The following is a 14,719-nucleotide window of genomic DNA, read 5'->3' on the forward strand; positions in this document are numbered from 1 at the left end:
AATTTTCCATTGTTTGTACGCAGAATGCAGCTTTCTGATTGGATACCACTATGAAAAAAATTCCGAGAATGTGACGTCACAATACGACAATTGACGTTGCGTATTGATTTGAGAAAAAGAATCCTATATAGAACCAGTAAAATTGTACATAAAACATGTTTTAAATTAGAAATTATTTTCAAAAATTAATTATAAGCGTTGATGGCAATTATTTTTTAGTTTCATAGGGGTATAGAAAAGATTTTGTCTGCAAACTTCTGTAAGAATCCGCTACGCGGAATTCATACAGTTTGCAAACAATTTTTTTTCATACCCCTATTAAACTAAAACAAAATGACATCAATGCTTAAATATACAAAATCCACGAACACAAGGGCAAAAACACAAAATGTACGAAACATATCACAGACAACATTAATATAGACACTGTAATTCGTTGATATATATTCCCGGTTTGTTAACTATTGGTGCCTGACTTTTGTCAATGTAGGTCGCCACAATCATTAACTAGGTGTTAAAATTAATTACCCGCAATAAATCAATCAAGACAGAAAATCGATAACTGATCATACCATATCAAGCGCGGTCAGAAATCAGAATAACTAATTCAATTAACGATATACCCTAATAAAAAAAAACCGGCTCTGATCAATGACTGTGATCGATTGATCTGGTTTAAAATTAGGTGTGACGCGCAAAGTCACGCGAAAATAGTAATCAATGACGTATGTTTTACTCCAATCTATAGATCAATTATTTGGAATATTTTCGGGAATTTCCGGGAATACAATAATTCAAGAAAAAAGCTGGAACAAAGATATCTTCAACTTCCCTCCATCGTCAATCTGAACCCGTTTTCATCTTTAAAATCGATCTTATGTCTTACTTAAAGCACCCCTTACTCGTAAATTGAATATTTTAGGGGTGCTTTATCTGTTTCTCGGCGAAAACTATCCGTTTTCAGTCAATTAAAATATGAAACAATCATAACCTTCATCAGTAATATGTATATGCATTTCATTTCGATTTTATTACAGTTAAGCATACTTTTCTGCTAATTTTGATGTCAGGGCGATATGGAATCGTTCCCGGGCGCTATCTCACGTGAGCGGTCTTAACTTTAATTCGATACCAGATTTATATTGGATTAGCAATATCCGGACCTGGACCATATTCTCTTAAATAAATATCACAGATTAAAATTTAATTTCTTTTCCCCTCTATCATCTTCATTCATTTAACACATTGGTATTCAGTCAACACTATTTCACTTCGTGCCTTTTAGTTCGTTTTAAAGATGAAATTATGACATGATATGGTATTACACATTATGTTTATATAAGATTTAAATTGAATATAAGAGTTCATAACGGAAACCAGAATGACAAGATAGCGATCGGTTTTAAAATTAGTTTGTTTTCATAGCATGGTATGGTATCAATGCACAGCTCTCCGGGCGCATCTATTTATCTATTTCATCCGTTAAACACAGAATATGTATGCCTTTTCGTTGAAGCGCGATGTCTAGCAAGATATAGGGGAAATAGAAAGCGAAGGCACCAGCTCGTGATACTGTGTACGAGACTTATAAACGACGAGACATCGCTCTATAAAAGATGCAATTAATTGTATTTCGGTCAATTGTTCAAATCCGGAGAAGCGTCGAACCGGATTCGTATCTTTCTACTAGACACGACACGCCTATTGAAACTGCCGGTCATGACATTTTACAAAATACTGTTTCGGCTTTTTAATGATAATTGATAAAATACGTGTGAATAATCGTAGATTTTGAAATCAGTCGCGACAAATTTAAGTAATTATAAGAATACTAAATTTCCAAATCTTATTTAAAATCTCGCGCAAAGATAGAGATAAGTCATACATACGTTTACGCAAGATTGAATTTCAAAAGCGTATTTCAAATCAATTATCGCCTCGAGCTGTCTCGTGATTCCGGTTGACACAATTGTACAAAACGCTTTCGGTTTTTTACTTTTCTGATCTGAGATAAATTTTATGGAAACCAGATCACATCAGTCAATGTGATGATTATGTTGACATGAACTGCCCGCCGTAACTCATCTATTCATGTACATGTATATATTACTGTGGTTCCAGTACGCGCGCGCTGTTAAGCCTTGTGGCGTTGTTCAGTACAGAAGCGTTGGCGGGGCAAGCGAAAAAAACAGGCGTACTGTATATTTACAATGTCAATATAGGTATGCGTGCGTACGTATTGTATATACACCTTTAATTTATTTCTGTATGAAATGTAGTAAATCGTTTGCTTGAAGAGTTGAATAGCCATATATGTACAGCAGGAATTGAATGGGCACTACGTTTGGTTTTGCTTCACCCGTGACGTTGTATTGATGGAATCAAATGTTGTCTTGTACTAAGACGATGATGACAACATTCAGTTCAGATAAATCATAGTCATAATCGTCAACATAGGCCCGAGATAGGATGCGCTGTTAGAAAAACTACCTGACTTACTAGTCCTATCACATTTTCCATAAGCAAGCTCTATACATGTATTTGCATTTATTTTTATACTGTCCCAAAATGGCTTCATAATGATTATACTACAAGAGTATTACACGTCCCTAAATGGATGTTTTGTCACGTGGACACAACAATGTCAAATATAAAAGCGGACGTCCATTTGTATAATGTACGAATCATGACAACAGCATGTCCTCAGAACAGCTAGTCTAGCTGTGACGTACACAGACCGTGCCAACTTTTATGGTCTACGATCATCCGGAACAAAAATAGTCTTTTTCCGTCAACGAGAAATTCTAATTACGAAAAGCGTCGTCGATCCCCGAAAATTTACGATTTCAATAACAACTTTCCAAGTAAAATATCTCGCCAATATTTGCAATTTCATTTGAGAAAAGGTGCGTTATTTATTTATTATATGGCTATTGAGGTATTCTTTACAAGTACACAATCAAGTTTTTGTGAATTTAATGTTGTAACGGACAAAATATTGTAACGGATAAACTAAAAAAATGTATAAAGAATTTATCTATTTAAATGGGGCAAAATGTATCACTTTGATTTCTTTTTTTTCCAATATACCGTCAGATTTCAAAATTAATTTATTTACTCAGTCACGCTTACAGCATGAAACAAGAGGTTATTTTACAAAGTAGATATTGGAACATGGCTGAACTTTAGAAGATCGGCCATCTTGTCTCGTTAGATAATGTAGATGGGCCCCCGGAAAGTGTCCCGGTAAATCACTCAAACACCACCGACAGTCTGCGACAGATGTTCCCGTGATGCATCTGTCTGTTAGTCATCTATATCATCGTTTCAAATCCACGCGCTATCCTGAGAATTAGTCACATAAAGTGTGTGTTGTTCTGGGTATTTTAGTACCTATGACGCGTGAACTTCTAAATTTAGACACAACCACACAATCTGGTCCTCGGGTTAAAATATGGGACTATTTCACAATTTACCCACTGCTTAAATTAAAATCAAATGATTGTGGTTTATTATGTAAACAATGTCGTGCGGTTTACTGTAGAATTTAACCTGAAGATAATTAACATAGGTCACAGCTGTAGTGCCGTGCAAACTTGGTCGAATTGTTTAGATGCATTGAATACTAGCATTGTACATATTCCCATATCTGTACTGATTAGCTGCTTTGAATGCGTTGTCCATGGAAGCTGATAGTTTATAGTGCTATCTCACTGAATTGCTATATCTGGTAGCGTGGCACCTCACGAGATCACATTATACTGACAAAGGACAAACAAGTCTATACCACTAACTCTAAATGTGCATGTGAAGCAGTGATCAGTGAATATTTCATGCCTTCATTACTGTATTATCTGATTGCTCAAGTTCAAAACTAATACATACATTACTTCAACTACTTAAGTCCTTCTTAAAATATTGGTATTTTTTCTTTATTACCGCATGGTTTTTGTTGTAAAATATGTTGGCGCTATTTCTGATCTATCGATACGTTCCTCATTTACATGCCTTATTTAAACATTAGGCATGATTATCAATTTTAATTGATTTTAAATCACAGTCTGAGACAAAAAAATGTAATTAATTACAGATATATATTTCTGTTAATTAAGATAAGTAGAAAGATTCGTTCAAATCTTTTCCACCATTTCATTAAAATGTCGATAAAAAGAAAAAAAATCTGGCAGTTTCTTTATGTACCCAAAATGTCTGTATATTACAGCAATGGGTTAATTAAATTCCAAATAACGGCGAAACCAATGTTAAATATATATATATACGCTCAATTTATACAATTTATGAAGAAAAACGTGGAGTCGTTTTGCCGATAAGAAATATATAATGTGTGAATAAAACTATTAATATCTCTATGACTTCATTCGATAATACAGACATGACGCAAGGGTCGGTAATTAAGCCTCCATCATCAGCTCTCTCGCCGAGTGTGGTGTAGATATACTCGAAGCTGACTGGCTGAATTCTTCTATAAGATGAACGGGGTTAAGGTTTATCAATAGAATTATCATGGAAGAAGATCCCGGCACATATTTCAGTGATATCAAGCTAGTTACTAGGGCCTCAATTCTGGCAAAACGTCAACGATTTATCATACAAGACCTTTCATATGTAGACTCAGGGCGATACACTGTCGCATGTTTCATCTGTGAAAATGAGAACAATTATCTATTTCAGCAAGACTTTTTAAAAATCAAATAGTTAACCCTCTCTTTGAAAAGTCCGTCTTTGATTAATGCAAGATTTTTTTCTCTCGAGCGTGTGAGGTATATGTGTATATTATACAACTACTCATGTTTCTGAATAGAGGCGAACCCTTTGAACTCTAGAATGCTACTACAGATATTATACATATACGCGGCGAGTACTACACGTAATGTGTATTACATGTGGGATGTAATTGATAAGTACGTATACTCCTGTTCAGGCGCTCGACAATGCTGACCATGCCATATTTTACGACGTAAAATTAGTAGTCCACGCTTTCTTTAATTTGACTGAATCTCGATTCATGTCCACGCATTACTATACGTTTACAGAGTGTGTTTAAGTTAAATAAACCTCTGAAGTGTCGCTCGACTAATATTACGCCAATCAACATAAGTGTTTCTCAGTTTAAACTTATCCAGACAAGGAGATAGTTACGAACCTTAAAAATATCACTCATGCTAAATTATTGTATATTTTAGTCATATTTTCTTTCGCTTCAACAGCACAACGTACGGAATAGAATGTCAGAATTATGTTTCTGAAGTCAAATATCAATTATTCATTCAAAGGAAACATAACTATTTTAGTGTAGTTATGATAAACTGTCCTAAAAATAATTCTAATATGTCAGTACATTTAGCATACATCTACACAAATAGTATGTTATCCTAATGCGTTGGCGCCAATTTCAACATAATTCAGCTATCTTAAACCCCACTCGTTACCATTCTCCCATCAGCTCGAATTATTACATGTACGGAGCCTGGTATCATTATGTCCGATTTGCCCACGCGACAATTAAAGAAGACAGTTGTCGAAAGATCATACATGTATGTCTCATATACTGAAATGGGTAAACATATCTTAAATATTTCATCTAAAATGTACATTTGTTTGTACACACGAGTCCGAATATCTGAACTGTATACATGGCACATATATACTCTAAAATCATATTGATAAAGCAAATATGAAACTTTTAATTAGAATAAACAATACAACAGAAAAATTGTCGTTAAACAAATTTGGAATGAATGAGTCACGTGATATGTCACTGATCGTCACATCTTAGCAATCGAGTTAAAAATATCATCTGTATCAATCGAAAGTCAATTAACAAGAACTCCACAATGCCGTGGATACTTTTTTGCCATGCATAAACCCGATACGTTGTAATTAAGGTTCAGCTTACAATGTATCGGTTTTGAAGTGATCGTAATCAGAATAATAGGCATTGTGTAGCATCTGTTAAAGTAAGTATCCATTGTTTTGAGGGATTTTGTATGTTTCCTAGGAAATATTAGCGTTCTGAAGAGAGTATTACTTAAACCTTAATGGGAGGTAGTTAGAGTCATAATTATCGGTGTTCCGTGAGACGAAAGGAGCTTAAACCCAGTCTGTCGTGTTTTCTCTTCACAAAACGGATATAGGTAGTTATGTTCAAGTAGGTTTTAAGATATATTTCCTCAAATGACACTATAAAATCATAAACATTTTGGTAAATAGATGTCATCGGTTTGTGAAAACATTACTGTCACCTGGTTTATACAGTTTTTTACCAAGGTGGGATTGCTGAGGGCTCTCGATTTTGAGGCGCAAGATTATGTACGACAAATACACTGGCCATATCCGAAAATCCCATCCAAGCCTCGTAATAACGCCAGAGTCTAAATAGATCACCCTTATTTTAATTGCGTTATAATCGCATGTATTCACGTGCGCTCATCCGATTCGGTACAAACGCGACAAAAAAAGAACGGTAATGTAAATATACTATTTAGGGAATTTAATTACATGTAGTTTTTAATATTGATATGTAAAGCATCTATTGCATTGAGGTACCAAATGTCTCTAATCAAATACCGTAGTGTTGCATGTTAACACAGCTTGTATTAAACAGGTTATTTCGAGAATTTTTTTAATTTTCAAATTTTAAAGGAAATTCGCATCCGATGTTAGGTGTCACAGTTTGAAAATAAGAATCAAATGTACTTATATGTACACACATCTGTATGTAAAAATTAACATTTCCGATCGATATAAAAAGGCTGAAATTGACATTTTAGAGCGATCTGACTTCTATATAAACGTATACATCACCTATATGTGATAGCTATATGTTGACATCCCCGGGGTGATGCTAATGAACCGTCACACCCAGCTGATTCTGGGCCTCTTTAATGATTTACTGACCTTATAAATGCATAATTTCCACGATCTGAAACCTTAGTTCTTTTTCTCTCACGTGAAAAGTCTCGTAACTCAACTATTGTACCTGAAACGAGTTATGCTTGAGGAATTTGTGGTCCGATTCACCCCATACAGGCTTTGAGGAATAGGGTTAACTATTCTGAATGAGCTGTCCTAAAACTTGCTAATGTTATACGCTTGAGTGATTCTTCATAAACTCGAGTGACATTTTATAATGCTTAGTAAAGGATAATCGTACAGTTTTTAATATTTTCTTTTAAATTGTATATTTAAAAAAGATAATCTTACGGTTTTTTATATGGAAAGAAACAATCCCTCTAAGATTTTAATAATGTGTCGATTCTAGTAATTTCTACCACAAAAAAATAAGTTTATAATTCCTTGTCAGCATCGTAGGAGGGTTGCAATAAAATGCAAATTTTGTATGTTTTTTTTGTAATACTGTACCGCTTCCAACATTCATGAGAATCTAAAACATTTAAATTACTATCTAATGCTGATTACATTTTATAAAATCTAAATTTTAATTTTATCGAGACATGGAGACGTCAAACTCACAATGTATATAAACTTCAACTAAAGAGTTATGCAAGAAATACCACTTTTGTTCTGTAGCTATCAGTCAAACTAATTAAGATATTGAAGTAAAAAAATTCCAGATGATTGAATACATGTCAAAAGAAATATTTGTCTACTTTTAAATTCAGGAATCTAATTCATGTTTAAACTCTTTACCCTCATGTAACTACTTATTTCAAATCATTTTCCAAATAAGGAAATGCTTTACAGAATTTGCATGAATGAAACTTATGATGAATATATATGACTTATATAGAATTATGACTTATATAGAATTGTGTGCATGGTATTTTCACCATAAATTAACAAGATTTTAATGTATGCGCATTTAATGGGAACACCTTATGACGGTGATGGATGTGTGAATTTTAAATTTTACCGGATTGTGACACGACTCATTGAAAACGGGCAGCGGTCAATAGCCATTTTATCATTACAATGAAGTTCCCTCGATATGCAATACCCTATTCTTATAGTGTTTTCTGCAATTTTATAAAAATAAATATTTAATTTACAATTTGCAATATGTCATGCAAGTTTAGTTCAATATCCGTAAATTCCTTTAAAATATTCCTTTAAAATATTCCTAAACATGCATAACTCAACATTCAAATTATAAAATATAATGTTGCCCACAATACACAAGTAATATTAGATACATACATTTAACTGTTTTACTATTATCTATTAATAAAGGCCTCGAATTGCGTATCCCTGACGTCCCCCCTCCCCAACAAATCTTAAAAACTCTCTCGCACACAAAGGGTATTCTGAAATCGTACTTTTGACTAATACAAGTCTATATCGGTTTATCTGTGGGACATCGTTTTACAATTGGAGAAATTATCACTTGGTTTCAGAGGCATTTACGTGTTGTGTACAAAGATTCGCAGATACAAAAACCCCACGCGGCAGCCTCAGTAGCCCTGTACAGAAACCGTCCCATTTAGCATTGACAGCTTACATCACATTAACTACAGCATAATGTTTCACGGATATTTTTTATGACCTTCTTATTTACATAAACACAGACCAAATTTAAGATGTCTTACACGTGCAATGTCTGTAACGTGATTTTAACATATTAAAGCTCCTATGTTCGTGAGGAATATCAACACAATATTGTGATTTGTTTGACAATGAAAGCACAGAATACTGGCATATATATTTGGAATTAACTATAATTAGAATAGTGGTAGTGTATGGTATATTTGACTATCACTATATCTTATAACACGTGTAGGCCGAGGTACTGTGTTCTTACGCGTTCGATTATCAGTTTTATTGTAGGTATACTGTACTCGCGTGACGATGACAAAATCTATCAGATCAAACATTCGGAAAGACATTTATCTTACCAGGCTTTTAACATTCTGAAATAATCAGTTTATCAATGAAAATGTTCTAGTTTTGTAACAGATCAAAGTGATATATTATTTGATAAAACATTAGCTTGATCGATTATTGATTAAAACCCGATTTCCAATCATTTAACTGCCCTGCTGTTTTAGGACGATTGTCGCTTTTATAGTTTGGCGTACAATATACTTCCTGAACAAAGTGGGTTAAGAATGCAAACTTACGAGAACTCGGCGTATCTGTATGTAATGAGCCGCGTTCTGCATAAACTGAATCAAATATATATTTAATTAGCATGAAAATAACACTTACCTGTTAGTTGAGCGTCGACCAAAGGTGTTTTCATCACAGTTAGGTATAAAATTCCCCACAATAGATACACGATCGTCGATTTCGTTGTAGACGTTGAATCATCGTTGTATGTATTTGTACACATAGTAACTCCCGTAGACTTAAAGTCTTATTCAACATCCGGGTATTGTTTACCTATCTTACGATAATTATATTAATCGATAACATTGATGAATTGTTTCTTTCTTCCGACCACAAGTAAGGTGATCTCTTATATTTCTTTTAATTATGCGTATATAATCTGAAGTCAGAACCAAACGTTTAGATTGTTTTAGTTAAGTTGAAGAATATTTTGATTTTAAGATTGTGGTAAATTCCAACGGTGAATTAAATCTGTGTATGACATCTTAATGACACCGTTGATTACCCTGTCGGTCGACGGTAACTTCTGACACCGTTCCAGCTAATTGGAACTCGAGGCTATACAAAGGTAAAAAATGCTCAAAGTGGCGATCGTACACCTTGCATATGTAGAGCTGTCAACAGTCTATCGTGACTACAGGGATCTCTCAAATTTTGTATCAATTTTTGTTTAAAAAATCCAAACAACCAATGAGTGTTTGCGTTTTCTCTCTCTCTCTCTCTGGGAAACAATGGTGAAGTTAAAAGAAAACACGTGCATATATTCCGTATCTATAACTGCACGTGTTTGCATGTGCTTCGCGAGCAGATGTTTAGTATCGATGTTGCATTCTGAGGGTAAAGCAGATTTAAATAGTTTCCAAACATGAGGTGATTTATGTAAACATTTCCACAAGTCAATATAAATCTAAAACACTTTATATCAAAAGATGTCCAGTGTGAAAAATCGGCGAGTTCGACTCACGGCACATGTCTAGAAATATCGGCGTGTTCGATACGCTCTGTCAAGTGACAAATTCCAACAGACGATCTAAAAAGGTTATGTTTTAATACAAAGCCGCTATCTATAAATTCGGTCCATGGACACGTTACTTGTTACGTGAAACAGTTGAATTGTTTCTCCAGATAGTAATAGAACTATCATAACATCACGCATGGTCTGCCGATTTCTCTCATCCCTTCCAGGTTTGACATGTGTAAACACTGAAAGTCAATGGACAAACTCTCTTAAATATCAACATGCCAATATCACGAGCTGAAACATATTTCGATGTATTCATTTTGTTGTCAATCTCCACAGAAAACACATAGATCCTGTTTGGTACTGTGGATTAAATACTTCACCACCATCACACAACCCTCGTGTGCTGTGTAAAAAAAATACACGACCCTACTTCAGTGATTGGTCCAAATTATTTATCGGGATCCAATGGTATTTTGTCAACCGGTGCACAAGTATAAAAATCCGTACCACCGGTATTGTTTCCATTCACTAGACTCTACCCTCCAACGAAATACACGGGACTACATAGTTACTCCGGCCACGGATCACAGTTGAAACAATTCGTGTTTTTACTTCAATTTATATCTCTCCCCGCCCGTGTACCGACAGGCGAGTGAAGCCGGAGACTATTTGCTCTTTAGTCATAGCTTCACAGCGTAACAATATATACACTGCTAGTCTTTTTAGAGTAAATACTAGGTGTTCCAGTTCAGGCTAACGTCTGTACATGTTATAGGTATTTTTCACGTATCACTTCTAAATATCCTTGTGTCTCCTAACGTCAAGTATATAGGTATAAGTAGGTAGCCTATATCTGTGAAGTTCCAAGCAGATGCGTGCTTGGCTTGTCGACACTTCAATGGAGACGCATACCATGTGAAGACTTCCTTGGATCAGTGGAGAGCTAACAAAAAAAAAATCTGACGAAAAATGTCCCTTTTAGAAAATAGGAGTAAAGTGAGAGAGCCTTATTTACCGACATGTATACAGAAAATCGACACCCCTTCAATGGAATGGACATCTGTCTCTCACTTAACCGGGAACCAATAAGGGCTGTCACTTTCAGTTATCGGGGTAAGAGAATTTAAAGGCCAGTAGGTGACACCATGTCTCATTGGACTAGCGGTTTACGTTCAGTACCCTCAGTTAAAGGGAACGCTCCAATCACAGAGTCCCTGCCAGACATTCTAATCAAAATGTTGACTGTGCATGGTCTGTTTAGTCTCTTAAAGTATGATAAGCGTGCAGGTATACAGAGCCTAGATTACCTGTGCTGTTTTTACCTGTGTAATACCTGTAGTGGTGTCTACAGTAGTCGTGATGTATCGCTATTTAATATTTGTAAAGCATAAAGCGCAGTGACAAATCTTGTTGTTTAATTTTTAAATATTTTATTTACTGTTTATTTTCTTTAATCGTAAATTTGTTGTGAACTGTGGGTTCTCCTCCACATATATCTAACATCGAGTGGTTAGACTGGCGGAGAGCCCGCGGATAAGACATTTTAAAATATTAGTTAGATAAAACCTCAACAAGATAAAAGGAGACAATGTAATACAATACAAAACAAAATAAAACAAAGGTCGGAAACTATTGAATTGAACCACCTTAAGACAAAGAGATGTTTTTATTCTCTTTAATTTCTTAAAATTTAAACATTTGCAAAAAAATAAATTTAAAGCTTCTTGTCTAAATCATTCAATTATTTATAAGAATTGTAAAAAAAACAGGCGAAAAAAAAAAAACTCAACTGCATAAAAAGGAATCGGATTAATCCGGATCCAAAACGACAAGATTTTAATCGTAATTGGCACGTTTCTTCCAAAACCTGGTACGTTCTTAAATGACCCTGGCTGTTAATAGGACGTTAAACAGAACCAAACCAAACCAAATCTTACAAAAGAGTTGTAATTGATGTATAAATTTAGATATATAAACAAAAACAAAGCGATCCAGACCAGAGCTCGCATTTTATCTTTCAATTAATGAAGTGGTAATTCTCCAAATCACACATATTTACAAACTTTTAAAACTGTATAATAGCTATAAGCTTAGAAAGAAGGCTCCTTTCCGTGACGGATGTCGGGTGACTGAAAAACATATACCACATTGTTTCGAGAGTTACAGGTTGATGTAAATTAAGTTTCGTGGTCGAAACCATGGCATATTTCATGCAAAATTGTGTGTTTCTTTATGCGATATGTAGGCTGACGTGTTCGAAGCTCGTTGATATGACTGATGGTTCCGTTTTTACCAAGCTGATCCTCGTTTAAAGGTTGGGACATGGTGGGTGTCTTCAATGAAACCGAAGACGTTTATCAATCCGGACCACCAGGTCCATCTCCTTTCGAATATATACTTTGTCCCTTCAGTCTATTGTTAGTTCGAATTACGATTTCTTTTACATGAAGCTACCCCCCCCCCCCCCCCCCCCCCAAAAAAAAAGCAGATTAAGCCAATCAGAACACAACCAATCACATCACAATCAATCAGATCGCTGGGAAATTTTAGTCATACACCTATGTAATAGCATATGATCTGAGGTCAGGTGATGAAAACGAACTGATGTCCCGAGCTTCAGCTGCAATGTAATATTTTTGTTACAGATTGATGTGGCAATTTACGTTTCGTTTGTTTGGGAGGTTTATCGCCCCATGGATAGCTAGGGACATGAGCAGATTGGGTGTAGTCCGTGCGATCACTCTTAATTTCCGTGCTCAAAATATAACAGTTTCATCATTCGTTTGATTTGAACACTCACAATTTTAAATCAAGTATAAAACGCCATTCAATGATGTCTGATTTATCGATTTTTTTTATATTACACCAATAATTGTTTTTTCTCAGATCTGTCACGTTAAAATTGTAATTGTTGAAAGCTTCCACTCGTTATCAATACACATCCGTTACAGAATACCTTCCTCTGTAAGATAGAATGAACGTGTATACAACTACACGGCATTTACCGCCAAATCCACTCAACGCCTAAGTAATAAGTAGCGAAGGGCACAGCCCGAAGGCAAAAGTACTTAAAACACGTGGTACGTAAGCGTATAAGAGATAGATAATTTTAATTTTATTGAATTTTACAGACATTATAGGAATATAGAAGAGCTATAAATGCGTTCATTCACGTTAACTCCCCGACTATCTTTGTTCCCTGGTGGGGAACACTGGGCGCCACGTCACAGGCCTCACAAAGTTCAAATGCATACCTTTTTTCCTATTAGTAGAACTACACTGACCTTAGATATGGGCGTCCGAAAGTACTTTCGGAGACCCTCGTCTTTCTTCATTATACTTAACAGTATTTTTTCTAAATTAAAAAAAAAACCGGTTATGTCATTTGCTGAGGTTTGCAAGGTTATACAAATTCAGTTTTGTATGCTGATAAAGTCCAAATTAATCTTGAATAAATTCCTATGACTAGTAATTTTTGAATTACAATGATACATAATTTCTTCATGGTGACTCATGTGTAAATTTACCTAAACTGTTATGTATATGCCATGCTATATGAAGGACACACGCTGAAATGTAGCGAATTATCCGAAAGCTTTATATGTTATCAACATTTCTTTAATTAACAGCAATTTAAAAAAAAAAGCTTATGTGTCCCAATTGATCATAGGATGAACAAATTGCATTGTCGTTTATAAAAATAAAAATAATTTTAAAAAACTGATACTATGATACTATGTAATGATGGATTTCCTATCGTCACATTTCGGTTAGTTTCGTGAGATTTCGGGAATTAACCTCCTCTCAAAACGGACGCCATTTTGGCCCATGGTTTCCAGATTTTGGTGGCCACGTTTGCAGCTGGTTAGACTGGAAATTTGATATCAACTATTAATTTAATGACACAACAAGCGCTCTCAACACGTGTCTTGGTTGTTTCCCCTGATGCCCAAATTTCGGTCGAGACAGGAAGTTCCAACTGTTCTGTGTCCTTGTCGCCATTGTGGGCCGGATATGACGTCATCAGTAAGTAAGAACTGACATCGTAGAAAGGTAAAGTATCGAACATGCAATCAGTAGACATTGAAATCACCACGTGCTCCCTAACGTAAGGGAGCTTGGATTGCTTAGTCAATTTCGTGTATTCCATGTTTTATAAACATGGCTAAGCCCAGGAAATTCCTTAACTTTTAATTTTCCAGAGGAAACTACTATTGTGTTTTAAAGAAAATCTAACATAAAAAAAATTCTGTATAAATTCTGTAACGCTTTCCTATAAATTTTAAGTTGTTGATGAATCCGGAACACGAAACACAATCTAGTATAATACCCGATACGAGTACTGGTAAACGTCTGGGAACATTATACGTCTTTTTCTCTCGTAGAGTTCAAGTAAGTAAAACATGACTAAAAAAAATATGATATTTAGAAAATGGGATAATATACGATTACATCCTCGCAAAATACGAGTTGAGTATCATGGTTTGGTTTAAAGTAACCTTTCCTTGCCTGCCGTTTTAGATATTTTAATGTGCATTTCAAAGCTGAATCCTTCGTTTCCTGTTAATAATTCCAAGTTCTTCTATATCACTCTGCGTTCTGTTTTTCCCCCGAAAGAAACAGCTATGAAATGTTAAGAGTGCATTTTAAGACGAGCGTGCTGGTATA

The 14,719-nt window shown here is 35.0% G+C and overlaps 1 protein-coding gene across 1 annotated transcript in view; it reads right to left on the reverse strand.

Moving 5' to 3' along the window:
- The window catches only part of LOC117317576 (BMP-binding endothelial regulator protein-like), a 94,400-nt gene extending 83,286 nt beyond the window's left edge, over positions 1 to 11,114 (reverse strand). Inside the window, 1 exon segment of the mRNA XM_033872413.1 lies at positions 9,187 to 11,114. Coding sequence (XP_033728304.1) covers positions 9,187 to 9,310 — 124 coding nt within the window. The 5' untranslated portion in view covers positions 9,311 to 11,114.
- Between the last annotated feature and the right edge of the window lie 3,605 nt (positions 11,115 to 14,719).

The sequence above is a fragment of the Pecten maximus genome, chromosome 19 (genome assembly GCF_902652985.1).
Source record: "Pecten maximus chromosome 19, xPecMax1.1, whole genome shotgun sequence".
NCBI classification, from domain to species: domain Eukaryota; kingdom Metazoa; phylum Mollusca; class Bivalvia; order Pectinida; family Pectinidae; genus Pecten; species Pecten maximus.